At 34.2% G+C, this 19,162-nt stretch overlaps 2 protein-coding genes across 2 annotated transcripts; one reads left to right on the top strand and one right to left on the bottom strand.

Annotated features, from left to right (window-relative positions):
• Nucleotides 1-187: 187 nt before the first annotated feature.
• On the bottom strand, nt 188-14,676 carry rad9b (RAD9 checkpoint clamp component B). Its single transcript, XM_048208735.1, has 11 exons — nt 14,469-14,676; nt 14,316-14,386; nt 12,899-13,036; nt 12,530-12,644; nt 12,223-12,322; nt 10,252-10,358; nt 9,448-9,554; nt 5,891-5,955; nt 5,667-5,768; nt 1,826-2,075; nt 188-702 (listed from the first exon to the last, which is right to left on the bottom strand). The coding sequence occupies exons 1-11, from the start codon at nt 14,500-14,502 to the stop codon at nt 577-579; spliced, it is 1,215 nt and encodes a 404-aa protein (XP_048064692.1). The 5' UTR covers nt 14,503-14,676; the 3' UTR covers nt 188-576.
• A 602-nt stretch (nt 14,677-15,278) lies between these two features.
• Nucleotides 15,279-19,111, top strand: srrd (SRR1 domain containing). Its single transcript, XM_048209340.1, has 7 exons — nt 15,279-15,625; nt 15,871-15,911; nt 16,002-16,162; nt 16,243-16,341; nt 16,411-16,562; nt 17,564-17,609; nt 18,816-19,111. The coding sequence occupies exons 1-7, from the start codon at nt 15,486-15,488 to the stop codon at nt 19,008-19,010; spliced, it is 834 nt and encodes a 277-aa protein (XP_048065297.1). The 5' UTR covers nt 15,279-15,485; the 3' UTR covers nt 19,011-19,111.
• Nucleotides 19,112-19,162: the final 51 nt, after the last annotated feature.

The following is a 19,162-nucleotide window of genomic DNA, read 5'->3' as shown; positions in this document are numbered from 1 at the left end:
AGCAGTGAGTCAAATCCTTCCTCTGACTCATCGGTGGACACAAAGAACATGGAGTCCTTCAGTCCTTGAGAATGTGTTTGTTTGAAGTTTTGAGTCATCTTCTCCACGGTGACCGAACTTATCTGAACTGTGTGTTTAGGTAGACATTCCTCAGCTCTGCAACAGAAAGTGAATCTTGCCCCACTTGGCCTCTCTGATTCTTTTAAACTTTACTGTTGTCATATAGTTTGAACAGTTTGAACACACAAAATATGTATTATACATTACAAAGTTGTTCATGCAAGAACAGAAACAAAACCAAAAACTAGCTTACATATTTTTTACATTAATAAAATAATACAAGATGTGCACTAACAAGGATTAAAAGACTAGTAATGGCCTTGACGGCTGTATTTAAGGAAACCCTTCCAATTTAATATATATGTTAACCTTTAAAACAATCCAAACTCTTTGTAAAAGATGCAGAAAATATGCAGTTTTGTCTTTAAAATCTACTGAGTTTATGTAGGCTATATCATCCAGTAACGTCCGTGCATTCTCGCAGCAGTGTTACCTTCTTCAGATTATCTTACGGTGTTACCTGTGTCCCTCCTCTGATCCTCCGTCCTCCTCTGTGTCACTGCCACAAACCAGGCTGGGCAAATCTGCAGTGTTACCGTCCCCTCCATCACTGAGTACAGCGCCGAAGAGCAGGGAGCGGATCTAAAATGAGACCCTCGAGTTGTAAATGCAAACTGAGGAATTTTGAGCTACCTGTAGCTTGGTCATTCTACAAAATTGGTGTATTTTGTATCCCTCAGTTACATACATGTAAAGCAAAATATAAATAACTGACCCTAGAAAGACTTTTGGTTTGGACACACTTGACTGACTGAATCTTACAAACTGTTTGATACTAAATACTTGTGCTTTTTACCTGAAATTAGTTTCAAACATTAACTTCTTGACAAGAAAACATTAACGTCTTGACAAAATTGCTATTTTATTTACCATATAAAGCCAAATTCCTAATGTCTCTAAATTATCAATTTATTTTTGCTGTGAAATCTTTACATAAGAATAACTTTTATATTGTTAGTAATATTTCAAGATGAACACTTACTTAACTGAAGCAATTTAGGATTACTTGATTATCCATACATCATCTTTAAGAAAAACCATGTTAAAATGTGAGCATCAAATATGATCATTAGGTTTTTGAGGAAGGTTTATTGTATTTGATCATAAAACTAAGCATTTAAATATTATCTTTCTAAAACATAATATTGGCAGATATAGAGTAACAACTGATATTTATATGCATTTTATGTCAGTAGTCTGCTATACTGTTATAAAGATCTCACTGATTTACATTACAAGCTATCAGAATTTCATCTTATGTTTTGGCCACATAAATATCAGCATCTGCACCAAATTTTATATTTTTTTCTCGGTTTGGGCCTCTGAATAAAACAGGTGTTTTTCCTCCTCGAGTCTGAGCTCCATATTTTCTCTATATCAGACTATATGCCTAATGAATAAAATATGATACTCAGCAAAAAACACATATGCAAGAAAAAACATATTTATATATTGTCTAAAAGTTTCATTAAAAAACGAGTTGGAGAGGGTTGCAAAGGAAAAAATTGTGTTGGTCACTACACAATTTTCATACTTCCATTTGTGTTTTTTCCACTCAGATTTGAAGCTTTTGCTATTATTTTAAAATGTGGAAAATTCTAATACTTTTAACTGGTGGTGCATTCGAATTTTGAATTCGAAAAATTCGCTATTAACTTGATATGCCACAATGCAATTTATTGTTTGTCTGATAGAAGACTCTAACCTTAAATGTGGCTGGTGTTATTGGTGTAGTCAAAGCCGATTCAGGTGCCAAACTGGGTCTTGGCAGGATCTCTCCAGGTGCATGAAGCTGAATCATCTTCCTCATATGAAGGGCTGGATGGAACACTTCACTTCCCTGGCTGGAAGCCACACATTCCCCATCAGCAATGCACACCTCAGCCTCCATGGGGCCTTCACTTGTGGAGATTTCGGCTGTGGAGGTCTTGGGGATGGTGACAGAACAGTCATCCCTAGAACACACAGACTGCTGTTTGTTGTTGCTAAAACTATTTTAATCATTTAAACATGCCCAAGTAATTCATTGTTTTTGTTTCTTTTTCATTTTTTCTAAACAAGCAATTCAACAGAATAAGACTCTCTGCTGCCCCCACCAGCTCTGGAGCATGAGGTTAATGTGCTGTAAAGCACATCAAATTGACTCTTTGAAGTTTGTTGATGTTTATTTACATGGTTGAACTGCAAGACCCCTGTGATGAAAGTCTTTAATAAAACTTATTTTCTCTGAAATGACTCAATTTGTCATGTTATGTGAGTGTATATGTTTTATTTTAATATTTCATTGAAATACTATTATTGTTTTTTTTTATGAGTATTTTGAATTTGTTTTAATATCTCTATTTTTCATTTTAATTTTAGTTTAAATTTTAGTAATTTTTTATCTTTTTTTAATTTTTATTTTATTTTAATTAAAGTTTATTTTATTTCAAGAGACATTTTTTATGGTTTTAGTTTTAGTTAACTATAATAACCCTGGTGTACATTATCTCAAACATAATTCACAAACATGCTATTTATTTACAATAGGTGTAAAACATTTTTATGTGTGCCTGTAAGTCTAGAGTTTGCAGCAAAGCCTGAGTGATGTAAGTGCTATGGGTGGCGAAACACGTGCAGGAATGTGTGAGGGACAGCAGAGAGAGGGGACGAACACAGTGACGGTGGGGGAGGGCGTGTGAAGGAAAGATGAATGCATGCCTCTAAATATGTGAATTGCTCCCCATGTGGCAGGGCTATACTATGTTCGCTTTGGCTCTGTACCTCTTGGCCCACGGGACAAATGTTCCATTGCATGCGAGAGCAACTAGAACAACTGTTTCAACTTACTCAGGATCTGTTTATCTATTCCACTAAGAGGGAATTTGGGGACTATTTAGTAAAATGATCTCATGTAATCAAATTGAAAATTCTGTAATTTTTTACTTAACCTCATGTTGTTTCCAAACTCATATGAGTGTCTTTCTCTCTGCTGTCAGCATCAATTCAAATAATGATGGTGTCATTTTAAGCTTAAAAGCTTAAAAGTTTCCTCATTCCATTCCATTATATGTAAAAGAGTGGCCTTTTGTGGTTCATGGAAGAAAGTCATATGGGTTTGGAACGACAAACTAATCCTTGGGTGAACTGTTCCTTTAAAAATCATCTCCTCGTGATCAATCCCTTGTGTTTCTCCTCATTTGTAAGCTGCATTAGATTAAAGCATCTACTATATAAATAAATAAATGTAAGTGTAAGTTTATCCTCAGAACAGTCATTGAGCAGGCTGGCCCAATTTAATCTGATCTTATAAGTGTTCTTGTGTTATATAGTTGCATATACTGCAAAATTATATTTTATATAATTTATTTATTATATTTTTATTATATTTATTATTTATTTTAGATATTTACCACACAGTTTTTATGTTTCTGTAATGGTTAATCCAAACCAGTATGTGTAAGCTCTTTAGTCACAGTAGTGTTTCTAATGCTAAAATATAATTATCGTTGTGATTTAATGGATTCAAACATAAATCGTACAAAAGTTTAATCAAAAGCAAGTCTTTGGGAACAAATAGAAACCATTTGGAAGTCAATAACAAAAGAGACTGTGGGAAAAGTACATAAAAACAATGCCAGCAAGAATCAATAATTTGTTTGGTTATTATGCCTGAATAAAGACTTTTGGTAGTTTCAGTTTGTTATTTGCCTAATAAATGACAATAATTTTTGTTTGTTTGTTTTAAACAAGTTTTTGAATATTTGTTTTCTCTTTATAATGACAGGTGGTCTAATAAATTTGTTAAACGGTTAGTTCACCGAAAAATGAAAATTCTGCCATTTATTACTCACCCTCATACCGTTCCACCCGTAAGAGCTTCGTTAATCTGCGGAACGCAAATTGAGATATTTTTGTTGAAATCTGAAGGCCTGCATAGGGAGCAATGACATTTCCTCTCTCAAGATCCATAAAGGTACTAAAAACATATTTAAATCAGTTCATGTGAGTACAGTGGTTCAATATTAATATTATAAAGCGACGAGAATATTTTTGGTGCGCCAAAAAAACTAAATAACGACTTATATATTGATGGACGATTTCAAAACACTGCTTTTATGAAGCTTCGGAGCGTTATGAATCAGCGTATTGAATCATGATTCGGATCGCGTGTCAAACTGCCAAACTGCTGAAATCACGTGACTTTTGCGCTCCGAACCGCTGATACGACACACTGATCCATAACGCTCCAAAGCTTCCTGAAGCAGTGTTTTGAAATCGGCCATCACTATATAAGTCGTTATTTAGTTTTTTTGGCGCACCAAAAATATTCTCGTCACTTTATAATATTAATATTGAACCACTGTACTCACATGAACTGATTTAAATATGTTTTTAGTACCTTTATGGATCTTGAGAGAGGAAGTGTCCATTGCGCCCTATGGAGGCTTCAAGGAGCCATCGGATTTCAACAAAAATATCTTAATTTGTGTTCCGAAGATTAACAAAGGTCTTACAGGTGTGGAACGGCATGAGGGTGAGTAATAAATGACATTATTTTCATTTTTGAGTGAACTAACCCTTTAAGCACTATATATATAGATATATATATATATATAACGATATAATATATATTTTTGTTATATCATTTTTTTAAGTATTCAAATGATTAATCACTTTAAGCCAAACAATCAACATAAATGGCCTTGTTGTTGGATGATAGGATAGACTTTGTCTTTACACTAAACACTGACGTCTATGCAAATAAACCCTTTGCCCTTTTAAAATCAAGAGATAAAAAAATCAAGATTAGTTATTTATTTAAGCTTTCACTAGCATGAATTATTGCAGGCTGGCTGTTTAAACAGTCAGCAGTGACGTAAGGTGCACACAACAGTTGACCCAGATGTTTGTTTCTGCTTGAGTCACTGACACTAATACAAGCACAAACTCTACGAGGAGGCGGGGCAGCTTCAGTGACATCACTGACTAGACTGGATGAGTTACTGTGATAGATTAGAGATAGGGCCAGCATGTCACAGCTCTAGCTCTATATAGGTAAGACGAGGTAGACTAGAGCACTAAAGTGTCACTGAACTCAGCGCCCTCCTGGTGCAGTGGTTTTGCATTTGCATTGTACTAATTTTAAATTATAGGAAAGAGGAAACTATATGACTATATGAAACAAGGTTACGGGGTGGAATATTGTGTCTATTTGGGAAAAATAAAATGGATTAGCTGCTATTTAAATGAATATTTCACACAAAAATGCTAATTCTATCACTCAGCCTCATGTTGTGCCCATATGGCTTCCTTCTGTGGAACACAAAAACTATCACACAAACCTATCATCTAGCTTCCAAATACATAAATCATATTATTGAAAAGAGCAGCCAGGGTCTTCTTAAAAACAAATTTACATTCTGTTTCACAGAAAAAAAGAAAGTCATGCAAAATTTGAATTTATGTGTGAAATGTTCCTTTAAGAACATTTGTCCATCATGAAAATACAAAGTCAGTTTTGAACATAGTTTAGTCATGTGAATATGAGGGTTAAAATGAAATACCCAGGTGCAGACTGAGATGGGCTTTCATGGTCTGGATCCGTTAAAGTGGACAACACAACATGGGCCTCCAGCGTCATGTCTTTTACAGTGAAGGATACAGGCCTGAAAGAGTTCAGAATCATTTAACTAACAGGTATAGTTGGTTTTGTATTGTGCAGCTAAACATATGACTTTATGCAGAATATATGTGGGTTTGGTATCGAAAAAAAAAAAAAACAACTTACTGTCCAGCTACACCAAAGTAGCAAGATACTGGTAGACCATAAGACTCAGCAAAGGACAGCAGCCCCTAAAAGCAATTTAACAATAAATTATTATTTTCATATATATATATATATATATATATATATATATATATATATATATATGGAAAATTCTACTTATATACTTATATATATATATTTAATTTAGTTATGGGAAAAAATAACATGTTAAAATTATTAACACATTTAAAGCACCCGCTCCACCTCAGACCTGCGTAGGTGCTCTAACATTTTATACAGATGATTAATGACGAACCTGAAGCAGGGAAACAACTCACTGCATGATGTAGCCAACAGAACATAGTTAGAATGGCCCTAAACTTAAAAGATATCAGGGTAAAAATGCCCCTGTATGAGTTTTGTCTCATATTTATATCATATGATAGTTAAGCAATATCACACCAGTAATGAGCACAATATCACATGAGTGCTGTTCTTGTCCTGAACAGCATGAGTGCAAATGTGATATTGATTTTATACAACAGTTCAATAAATAAGAAGTTAATATTGTGTTATATTTTAGACACAATATCGTCTGTTTTTGCTCAATTTTGCCAAAGAAAATATTACCTATAAAGCCAAAACAACTGTTGTGCGTCTCCAAGCAACACATTGGTGTTTTGTTTCTGAATAAATCTGCATTTTGAATGAATAAATCGGGTGAACAATGAATCAGCTGTTTGAACGAATCTAATGAATAAACAGACTCAATGACTTAGTCATTGTGACATTTACTGCCACCAACTGGCAGTTTTAGTTTCTTATTTAGAGTATAATTTATTTATTTTATTTTTTTTATTATTTCCATATTAATAAAAAAACCATTAAATGTATAGTTTCAAAAATGAGAATTCTGCCATCATTTATTCACCCTCATGGCCACTGAAGCCTAAAAGATTATGTGTAATAAATTCTGTTGAATCAAATATTTTGTAATGTCTATTTGATGCTTTTCTCATTTAACTCAATAATGACTTTAAAGGGACCTATTTTGCCACTTTTTACAAGATGTAAAAGAAGTCTCTGATGTCCCCAGAGTCTGTATGTGAAGTTTTAGCTCAAAATACCATACAAATAATATTTTTACCATTTTTGGTGGGGTGAGCAAAAATGTGCCAATTTTGTGTGTCCCTTTAAATGAAAATGATCTGGTGTTCCCGGTCCCCTTTCAAGAAGAGGGCAGAGCTTCAAGAGCTCATGCTCTGGGATACCGGTGAAGGACAGATTGCCAGAACACCGGCAACAACAAAACAAGACAATCTCACACATTGAAAATGTCAGAAACTGTCAGTAGTGGAGTTCAGCCTTTTTTCAGCCCGGAGTCGTTGAAAAGACACTTATTTGTAAAGCAGTCCGGCGCGAAATGATTGCCGCAAACGTATAAGACTTTCCCAATGTTCTTCTGGACATTTCCTTTGAAAAGGTAATTTAACCTCAATGTCCTCAGTGACTCAGATAGTGGGAGTCTATAGAGAATCTTATGTGCATTGGTACATCCCAAAACACAACATTTGTAATGCCTTGTTGGCGCAGACATTGTACAACTCCAGCTGCTACAGCGAGATACAGAAATGTGCTTCTCTTTCTGTGCTTCTCATTCAGGGCTGTGTCTATGCTAATAGCGCAGATCGTCACTGGCTGTGGGCGGGGCTTCTCCCTACAATGACATCATCGTAGGGGGGAATCTGAATCAGCTCATTTGAAGAGACTGCTTTTGATTTATGGGAATTATAAAAACATGAGTGGATTTTTAGCATTATAGGCTGGTTGTTCTCACACACTGCAGACACACATCAGTGTTCAAACACCTTATAAAAGTGAATTTTGCATAATAGGTCCCCTTTGAATTATCTTTTGGGTGTAATTTCTCAGCCAAATTTGATGTGCGATAAATTTTATGATTAATTAGATTAATTAATCGCCACATCCTGTAATTAATTAGATTAAAAATATGAATCGCTTGACAGCCCTTATATGTCAGTGCTTCCCACACATAGACTTATATATATATATATATATATATATATATATATATATATATATATATATATAAAATTTATCACTAATTATTAAAATAATATAAATATAATTATATTCATTAATTTATATTAAAAAAAATTAAAAGATCATCAAAGACAGCCATGCTCAATTCTAAAGAATTAAGACCTGCCAAAACAGATTCGTAAAGCGTTTTATACACAAGGGACACACTGATCCGTACAGATGTATTTGACCCCGATTAAGACTGCATGAGGAGAAGGTCAGTCATGTGTGTCCAGACCAGAGTGTGCTGTCCAGTGCTGTAACTCATTGTGACAGGTTATCTGGTTAAAATCCAAGCATCTGCCCCACTGCATCAATGACTGACACAAATACACTGTGGCCTGCCAAGAAGTTACGGCACTGACATACAGCCAAAGCGCGCACGTAAAAACGGTCTGTACTATAGATTCATAAGCCAGTGCCACTAGATCTCCCTGGAAAACAGGTCAAAGGTTGAGCTAGAGAATACAACATGGACTTCTGTTTATAGTTTATCTTGGATCCATTACAATTCCAAAATCACAGCAGTGCTCATCGAACATGATTGTTGTTCCATGGTTTTTTGGAAACATTTAGTATTATTTTTAGAAGTGTGCAATTCAACTATTCAACTAATGCAATTTTTTTGAAAAATGTAATATTGTTGATTAATGCATATTACCACAAAATAAATAAAATAGCAGTTAAAGGGTTAAAAGTTAAAGGGACCTTTTTTACATTTTCAACTTTCTTTACTAGTGTGTAATGTTGCTGTCTAAGCATGAAAAATGTCTGCAACGTTACGAAGCACATAAAGTCACTCCAGCGGGAGTCATTCTCTATATCTATGTGTCACTGTTTCTGAACTCCCTGAAATGCCTCCATTGTAGTCTTGAGTTTCTTCTAGTAACGAACATGTCACAATATTCCTCATTTAAATAATTCCTGCAAAATAAAGGGGATGGGCCTGGTTGAGTTGCATTAGTATTGTGTTGAACCTCACGGATATGGTAAGGGATATGACATTTCCGAAACACACTCAAAGTGGTTGACCAATCAAAACACACTGATCCAGCCAAACAATCATAGCACATTGTGATTTTTGGAAGGAGGGACTTCATAGGGACAGGAACTAAACAGAGTGTTACTGACAGACTGGGAAGAGAAGAGCTGCAACAATGTAAAACATGTAAAAAAAAAAAAATAATAATGTTTTTTTAAAGCATGAAAACCTATTCTAGTAGACAGGTCCCCTTTAAAAGAACATTGGAGTCGTTCAGTTCACATGCACGACACACTTTCTCTGAACTCGCCTGAGTGAATATGATCGCACAACGACTACATCGCAGGACAGAAATAAGTGGCAATAAAAACGAATATGGAAAGATCCTCATGTACTGATCAAATAAAACATTCCCACATGGGGACACAAACACCTCAACTCTACACATATCCTGAGTATTTACGCGGTAAAACATGTTGTGCTGGACACTCACCCTCAGTTCTTTTAGGCAGAAGGTCACGGCTGAATCCTCTCCAACCTGAAAATAGTCAAACTCGTCTGGGTGCAGCATCAGCTCTGTGTTCATGCCTTTAATACAACCTGATATCAAACAAACAAGATCTAATTAATGCAGGACCACAATGTTCAACATCTGAGTATTACATGCAGATCTGAATTTATAATAATATGTGTTATATTTAAAGCACTTTTTAACGACCCAAGGGTGCTTTACGTAAAGTTGATAAATAACATGAACACAAATATATACAAGTATACAGTCAGTATACAACACATGATCAACCACATCATGTATAATATACAAGAGTAGTTACAAAAGCAAGCATAGAGCTGAAAAATTGAGGCAAACTATCAATTAACAAAATGTAAATTATTATTATTTATGTAAATTACTTTCCTCTCCAACAAATAGTAAGAGAAGCAATGAAAAACACTGCACATTTACTTTAGTAAATGTCATCCAGTTAACATATTTGGAATAAAATGGTTATTTTAATTTCATTTGGTGTAATATATATAAATTAGATGTTTAAAAAATATATTCATATAATTGTAATACTGTAATAATATTCTAATGCATCAAAAAAGACATTAAAATCACCAAATGTATTTATCACACTGGAGATGAAAGGTACCTGTTAAATATATGTTCATAAAATAGTATACATATATATTAGATGCATAAAGAAAATTTGTTCACTCATCAATATTAATGTTACATACTGAAAGAATAGTAAGAATACAACATGGAAGTGTACTATTATATATACAGCCTTACTATTTTCTTCCTCATAAAAGGTCTTCAATGCTACTTTAAGAGAGGATATGGAAAGAGTGACCTCTTCTTGTGAAATCGGGAAATGCACCACAATGTCGCCTAAAAGTCTGACACGGAAACAAAACTGGTCAACTTATGATTTAGACTATCCTACTAAAAATTGAATGGTAACAATTTACAATAAGGTCTTATTAGTTAATGTTTGTTAAAGCATTAGCTAACATTAACAAACAATGAGCAATACTTTTGTTACAGTATTTGTTAACGTTAGTTAAGAAAAATACAACTGCTCATTGTTAGTTTATATTAGCTTTACATTAAATAATACTAACAAATACAACTTTAGATTTTAGTAATGTATTAGCAAATGTTAAAATAAACATTACAAATGCTTCAGAAGTGTTTTTATTGTTAGGTCATGTAAACTAATGTAGTTAACTAATGTTTACAAATAGAACCTTGCTGTAAAGTGTTACCAGTGAAACTGAAAACCAACAGCATGAACAACTGCAACCCTTTTTTTTTAAAAATGCAGAAAAAATTAAAGGGTTAGTTCACCCAAAAATGAAAATGATGTCATTAATTACTCACCCTCATGTCGTTCCACACCCGTAAGACCTTCATTCATCTTCGGAATACAAATTAAGATATTTTTGATTAAATCCGATGGCTCAGTGAGGCCTCTATTGCCAGCAATGTCACCGAACCTCTCAAGATCCAGAAAGGTACTCAAAACATATTTTAAAACAGTCCATGTGAGTTTAGTGGTTCTACCTTAAAGGATTAGTTAACTTCTGAATGAAAATTTCCTGATAATTTACTCACCCCCATGTCATCCAAGATGTTCATGTCTTTCTTTCTTTAGGCGAAAAGAAATTAAGGTTTTTGATGAAAACATTCCAGGATTATTCTCCTTATAGTGGACTTCAGTGGTCTCCAAACGGCCTTCCCTATTCTACTTACGGATAAAACGGAACTGGCGCCGCGTTCGTTCCGTAAGTAGAATAGGGAAGGCGTAGGACATACAGCATAAGCTTTTTGAAGAATACGGAAAGCGGAAGCACTTGCAGGCGATCATTTGTGTTTATAAAGCATATACAGTTGTATTTTTTTTAGAAAATGACCGATAGTTTCTCTAGATAAGACCCTTATTCCTTGTCTGCTATCGTTTAAAGCCCTTTGAAGCTGCACTGAAACTGTAATTTTGACCTTCAACCGTTTGGAGCCTTTGAAGTCCACTGTAAGGAGAATAATCCTGGAATGTTTTCATCAAAAACCTTAATTTCTTTTCGACTGAAGAAAGACTGAACATCTTGGATGACATGGGGGTGAGTAAATTACCAGGAAATTTTAATTTGAAAGTGGACTAAATCCTTTAATATTATAAAGTGACAAGAATACTTTTTGTGCACCAAAAAAACTAAATAACGACTTTTCAACACTATCTAGTGAAGGCCGATTTCAAAACACAGCTTCGAAGCTTTATGTATCTTTTGTTTCTAGTCAGTTGTTCGGAGCGCCAAAGTCTCGTGATTTCATCAGTTTGGCAGTTTGATAGGTGATCCGAATCACTGATTCGAAACAAAAGATTTGTAAAGCTTCAAAACAGTGTTTTGAAATCGGCCTTCACTAGATATTGTTGAAAATACGTTATTTTGCTTTTTTGGTGCACAAAAAGTATTCTCATCGCTTTATAATATTAAGGTTGAACCACTGTAGTCACATGAACTGATTTAAATATGTCTTTAGTACCTTTCTGGATCTTGAGAGGTTTGGTGACATTGCTGGCAATAGAGGCCTCACTGAGCCATTGGATTTCATCAAAAATATCTTAATTTGTGTTCCGAAGATGAACAAAAGTCTTACGGGTGTAAAACAACATGAGGGTGAGTAATAAATTACGTTATTTTCATTTTTGGGTGAACTAACCCTTTATTGCTGAATTGTGTGTGTGTGTGTGTGTATGTTTACTTGGAGTGGGCCTTCAGGACATTTGGACAGAGGTGAGCTGGGAACACGGCCTGCAAAGCTTCACATTCCTGATACCCCAAATTATGGGTCTTAGTTATTCCTAAAACACACAAGTTCCAACATCTTGATTAGAACAAATGTGATAAGTTGTGATGAATTATGCAATATGGAAATGATTTCTAGCATCTCATCATCACAGAAGAGAGTTCAGTGAAATGTGCTGTCACCCTGTGATTACAACCGCCAACATCAATCTGTTCCTCCCTCTGTCAACGCATTACCAGTTTCAACATGCAAATGAACTAACCGTGTCTGCAGTGAAACTGAAATATCACCCTGCTGTCTGGGATTTTGATGGTTATCTCACATCTGTCCACACTTCGCTCTCTCCACGAAACACAGCGAAACAGGGGAAGAACGCACTGAAAATAATTTTTAAAAGCATACAATAATCAGTAAATACTGTGCATGAATAATACTGATGATTATGAGTTAAGGCACTGGGTATTAACATCACAGGTTCTATAAAAATACTTTATTTTAAATTAAAACATGTTATTAAATAATATACCATATAATCATATGTTTAAAAGACCATTCTGTTTGTTTTTTTGCTCACAGAAGTTGTACAGTAATAATGACATTGGCCAAACCTATGGTTCTGAATGTTTAGTACCTTCGTGTTTAGTTTGCATTTTACTGCTTCACAGTCTTTCTGTGTGTCTGGATCTGGAATATACTGCTGGAAGAACAGAGGAGTGAAGAAGAAACAGGCATAGGCCGATTGAGACGAGTTTACTGTCCTTACAGCCAACTATAGATGAGAGAGACAGAAAGAGGGAGAATTAGAAATGGCAGACAAAATAAATAGGTAAGAAACACTTTACAATAAGGTCTCAGTAGTTATCATTAGTAATGCATTAACTAACAGAGATACAATTGTTACAGTATTTATTAATCTTTGTTAACGTTAGTCATTAAAGTTGAAAAACTGTTCATTGTTCATGTTAGCTCAGGTCCTTTAAATAATGTTAACAAGTAGATAAGTAAATGTTTAAATGAACTAAGATTACTAAATGCATTAAAAGTATTTTCATTGTTAGTTCATGTTAACTCATGCCAACAACTGGAACCTTGTTGTAAAGTGTTACTAATAAGTATATACACTAAAAGATTGTGTCTCAAAACCTAGTAAGTTGTGTTTAACCTGTTAAATGTCACCCCCAGTTTTTTTATAGACATAAATATACACTATCCAAACTTAAATGGTTGTAATTCAAGAATACTTTGGATTATAGACATAAAGCTGGTCTCGTTTTAAAGATGAAATTTGGCAGATTATTGTAGAAGTGAAATAACTTATGTAAGTGAAACAGAAAAAAGTTATAGAAGTTTAAGTTTATGAAAATGTAAAATGTAAAAATATAATATTTTATATAAAATATAAAATATATATTTTACAAAACAAGTTTTACTCTAAAACTGCAAAGAAATCAAAGGCAAAAATTTCAGGTTGGTATCTCAAAAAATGAGCTTTCAGTAAGATTTTGTTTGGGCGCAGTTCCACACTTTTTCACTAGATGGCAACCAAGCTCCATTACTGACCATATAAGGACACCTCCATTTCCATATATGGTTTGAGTGATCTGAACCATATATTTCCATTATTTTCATACAATTTATGAAGTAGACATCCTATATAGAAGAAGTATGGGAAGTTTGGCAGAATTTGATATGAATTCAGCCTCTAATAAACATAAAAACAACATGTATGTGGGTTATAGATCGCAGCCACAATCATAATTGTTTTGTTTTTTTCCTATTAAACACATTTTCAGACCTGTTTTTCTCAAAAAATTGAATGGATGTTATCTTTTGAACTCTTGGCATAAAAACAAACATGTTTCAACCAATCTTTAAAGATTTTTCCTGTTCATCAAATAAAGGTCTGAACATGCCTTATGAGTATGAAAATATGCTTTTTGCCTCTGTAATTTATTTTGAAAATCACCATAACAGGTTAATGTCTAATAAGGCAGCTCACTAGATTTTGAGACACAGCCAGAAATATACAGTATATTTATCAGACATACTCCTTCCTCCAGTGGATCCAACCATATTTCTTCACCAATTCTTGACAGAGCATGAACTGCTTTTCCAAAGACTAAAAACAGTAAACAGAGACATTTATTAACAACTGAAACGCGGAGAGGGAAGCTTTATTATTGAGTAAATGTGTGTCATACCTTTAATGCCATTGCCTTCAATGATACACTTCATTTTATTTTCCTTCGTTCAGTATTTGACGCAAGAAGATTAGGCGCTAAACTATCTATTCTCATTATTCAGATAAAATCAGAAATTCTGATAGGAAACATTGTGAATTTGGAGAATAAAAACTATAAACAGTTTTTCCTCAGTGCTTGAGAGCGGGAAAGAAGCGAGCGCGCGCCATCTAGTTTCCGACAAACCAAGCGCGCGCTACTGATCTCAAGTTTATTTAGGATTTTATTGGATTTAATAATATAATTAAATATAATATAATATAATATAATATAATATAATTATTATTATTATTATTATTAAACATACAGGGGATACATGAAATAGATTTTGAAACAAAATACAAAACAAGATGTATAAACAAGCAAGCAAAAAAATATTTAACAAATATCTAAGACCAAAAAAAAAAAAAATATATATATATATATATATATATATATATATATATATATATATATATATATATATATATATATATATAATAAACTTTCATTTTCAGGAAATACACAGGAGGTATTATAATGAAATCATATTTTTTTTTTTTTTTCAAAAATAAAAAGTTTGCTATAAGCAGAGAAAATAAGCCAGGCTACTTCTTTCCAAAAATCATTTGCATAATCACATTTATAAAATAAATGTGGTATTGTTTCAAGATTAGAATTACAGATTAGAATTACAATGTGCATTGTGAATAGATGTCCAACTTAAATTTAGAAAGAAAGTCTTGTGCCATTACAAAAATGAGTTGCATAAAGCATAGGAACTGAATATATTGAGAACAGCGGATGACCGGACCGATTAAACCGTAACACAACAACACGTTTAAATATGAACATCTCAGCTGCTATAGGTTTATAATAGAGTCATTTATACTATTAAAATACAGAATGTCTTCATATGGAAGTCGATTTCTCCTCACTTAGTTGGATCATGTATTTCGACCGTAAACTGTCTTATTCTTGGTAGAGTTTTTAGTTATTATGGCTTGTAATGATGACTGGCAGGTAGCAGGGCGTCGTAAAGGAGCTGCTAAAAGAAGACAACATCCTTCAAACCCAAATCTAGACTCACACCATGTGTCTGACTGCAAACTGGACAAGCAGAAGATAATAAACGCAATGTGAGAGTTTATCTGCCACTATATGTCAAAACCAAGCAGTGACACTGTTAGATATGTTACTATTATAACACCATGGTATTCTTTTAAATCCCTTGGAGTCCCATGTAAATAGGAAAGTACCTTAATCTGGTAATCAATCCGTACCATGGTATTATCATCCACGTCCAGTACTTTTTTTTAAATAAGGCAATTATGTATTGTTCATATTGTCTGCAAGCTCTCTGAAATGTTCTTCTCCTTCACAGGAATGAACTGAGAGGAGAAAACTTATGGATGGAATGGAGAGGTGACGTGAACTACTGCAGGCCCATACAAATTAACAAACATTAAAAAAAAAAAAAACAGTTTTATAATTGCCACCCATCTCCACCTCCAGATCTCCTGTCCGAGCGTCGTCTTTCCAATGCTTCTGGGTCTTCAGAACTGATTAAAACGTCTCTTCAGTATTGTGTGTGTTATGGTTTGGGTAACTTTGCTTCTTGTGTATCTGCCCGATACCAGCTTGCAATGTTATTACTGCTTCTAGAGACACTCCAGGTATACGTTTCATTTATATGATATGACTTGTCCAATTAAACATTGTATTTTTAATGCAATAAATACTCTGTCTTTCTCAGATTCCAGTAGGCAGTTGCAGTGTGTATGATCCAGTGTTTTCTGCATCAGAGTGTGACGCTCTCAAAGAGCTCGGCTTCACCGTACTTACTGAAAATGAGGTGCGGCACACATCAACTGTCAAAATACATTTGTTCTGCTGTCAGTTTTTAGCATTATTTTCCTAACAGGAGGGAAAGCGCCCAGTTTATCAACCCACCCTGTTTTACCTGATGCATTGCGGGAAGGCTCTGTATAACAACCTGCTGTGGAGAAACTGGATGCCTCAGACGTTGCAAAAAATTATTATAATTGGCAACAGTTTTCATGGCATTCAAGAAAGGTAGGTGCCTGGTGTTATACAACACATGACCAAAAGCATGTGGACGCCCTCATGTAATTAACAAGTGGCGCTATTTCAGCTACCAGCAAACTAGGCTCTTGCCAATGTAAGCATAAATGTTTCTACATCTAGTGGAAAACTTTGTTAATGCATATAGTTTTACAATTAAATGTTTGACAAGCTCATATGACATACACATACACATCTAGTTTAAATCACTAACTACAAGACTACAAAACAGGGTCATTATCATTAATTAAAACCATAAAATAAATTCTATGTGTACTTTAGGGTTGCAACTATTGATTATTTTGATAATCTATTAATCTGTCGATTATTTTTTCGATTAATCGGATGAAAAATCTAAAAAGTATTACACATTAAATAATTTTAAACAATGTTATTCCACATCCTGCCCAATGGTGTCCTCCAATCGATTTGTAATATAAAGCCTATGAAAACAAATACAGTGAATGTATCCATGTCGGCTATGCTGTATATTATAAGAAAAAAAGGGATAAAATACAATCAGCTAAATTAAAAATGTTAATAAACAAAAACAAAAGCACAAAATGTTACTTTGTCAGAGCATGAGAAGGGAAGATGCAGTAAATACTTATGCTTTTGTTAGAAGCACTTATAAATATGAAGTATGTATGTTTGGGTATCATTTACCTTTACCGGAGCAGCTCACTCTGTGTCCTCCGCCATTTTCCATATGCGTTTTTGTCCATGGAAATTGGTTCACTACTGTAAAGCTACATGACTGGTTTCCCGAGCACAGCGTGCAGATGCAACTAATCGATAATCAAATTTGTTGTTGATTATTTTAGTCATCGATATTAATCGATGAGTTGTTGCAGCCCCAGTGTACTTTACATAAAAAAAACACTGCTACAAGCTCAGTATTTCTTTATTTTCTTTATCTAAGGCAAAAATGTGTGTTGAACTTAATTCAACTTTGAGTCTTATTCATGATGTCTGTTTAATTTTCTTCTTAGGATGCTTCAGAGAGAGTTTGAGAGAGACTACAGCTTCCTTTCAAATGTAACCTTGACTTCTAACTTACATTACACCTTTACAATTCATGCATTTTATAAAGAATTTCAACATTATGCAGAGAATTGACTGCCGGTTACATTGCCATGTCTGATGAAATTTCATTTTTTCTTACTGAATGTCTTGTTCTATTGAGAATATTAAAGGCACTGTATGTAAGTTTCACCGCTAGAGGTCGCTTTTACCAAAACAATAACAAAGGCATAGCATGATGAGGCTGCGAATGAGCATAGAATCATGGGAGTTGTCGTCTTCACATCTATAGACGATGTTTGGAAAGTAATCCAATGGGAATCAGGCAGAAATCATGTTCATGGGTTAGCGTATTAAAGTGTTATTAACGTTACTATGATATGAAGCAGGGTTGAGAGCATGGGACATTTTACATTGCTGTTTTTATTATGCTTATATGCTGCAGTCGCTCCTTTCACCTTGTTCTTTATGCATATTTTATGATCAAAGTTGTGTTTAAAGTTGTCTTCTACCTCCGTCGCTGAATTTGAACTTTGTTACAGTTATGTTTGATCACTTAAATTCACATTATTTTATTTCATTTCAATGAAATGGCCACAAATGCTGAATTACTGCTCATACAGGTCACTTTATCTGACAAATTAAAATTGTGGGGCAATGCAATTAATTTTAGAATATATTGTATGGTGGAGAAAATGCTGTATTACTGTTACTACAAATAAAGCTCCTTCTGATTATGCCATGTTAGCCGCAAAATAGTGTCGTCTCTGAGGCATGGTACAAACATAGTACTCGTGGTAAATCAAGAAAACAATAAATTTAAACTATAAGACTAATCGTGTTGAGCTATATAATGATTCGTTTTCTGTCAATAAATATATTCAAACAGTTGCTCACATGTCTAATAAAACGCATAACATATGAAAGCATCTTTGGTGTTCCCATGGAAATCAAGAGTAGCATGGATTTGACATAATTGACAAGTGACTCAATCACACGGTCAGTTACACTGGTTAAAATAGCTGATTTCTCTGGATTAAAACGTTGTTGGAAACATTTGGGATATTGTAAGTACACCAGTCAACAAAATATAACATTGTTTTAATGTTTTTCTTTTATATCTTAATCCAAATATCTTACATACTGTGCCTTTAATATCAGAAAAGTTTAAAATCTTTCCCCCATAAATGGTCACAGGCCTTGACTCTGATGTTGTTTTAGGTGATAAGTGTGTGTGACGAGATGTCTCTGCCCTGCTCACCACGCTTCCTGGATGTGTTTAATGACACGGCGCTCATTCAATTCCCTCTGGAAAATCTGAACAAACTGCCAGAAACCATGTGGATTGAGCCTTCAGAGCCACTGTACCAACACTGCCAAGATCTCGAGATCATCCAGAGAGAGAAAAGGAGCTGAAAATGTCACTGCTTTAAACATTGCTTAGTTTATTTCCAGTTTCTTCTTGTATATATGAGGTTTTTATTCAAATAATAAAAATAAGACTTTTTATCTTGGGACTTAAACGGGAACTTTGTATTTTTTGCACCACTAATGTCACCAAGACAGCG

The sequence above is a fragment of the Megalobrama amblycephala genome, linkage group LG12, assembly GCF_018812025.1.
Source record: "Megalobrama amblycephala isolate DHTTF-2021 linkage group LG12, ASM1881202v1, whole genome shotgun sequence".
Lineage (NCBI taxonomy): Eukaryota > Metazoa > Chordata > Actinopteri > Cypriniformes > Xenocyprididae > Megalobrama > Megalobrama amblycephala.
Note: the sequence above shows the minus strand (reverse complement) of the source record. Positions and strands in the feature narration are given on the sequence as shown.

Excerpts from the sequence above, each read along its gene's own strand:
- rad9b (XM_048208735.1), bottom strand. The coding sequence starts at position 14,502 with ATGAAGTGTATCATTGAAGGCAATGGCATTAAAG. Across the intron at positions 12,645-12,898 it reads AATGCAAACTAAACACGAAG|TGCGTTCTTCCCCTGTTTCG; the intron begins GTACTAAACATT and ends AATTATTTTCAG. Across the intron at positions 2,076-5,666 it reads CCATCTCAGTCTGCACCTGG|GGATGACTGTTCTGTCACCA; the intron begins GTATTTCATTTT and ends TGTGTGTTCTAG.
- srrd (XM_048209340.1), top strand. The coding sequence starts at position 15,486 with ATGGCTTGTAATGATGACTGGCAGGTAGCAGGGCGTCGTAAAGGAGCT. Across the intron at positions 16,342-16,410 it reads CCGTACTTACTGAAAATGAG|GAGGGAAAGCGCCCAGTTTA; the intron begins GTGCGGCACACA and ends TTTTCCTAACAG. Across the intron at positions 16,563-17,563 it reads TTTCATGGCATTCAAGAAAG|GATGCTTCAGAGAGAGTTTG; the intron begins GTAGGTGCCTGG and ends TTTTCTTCTTAG.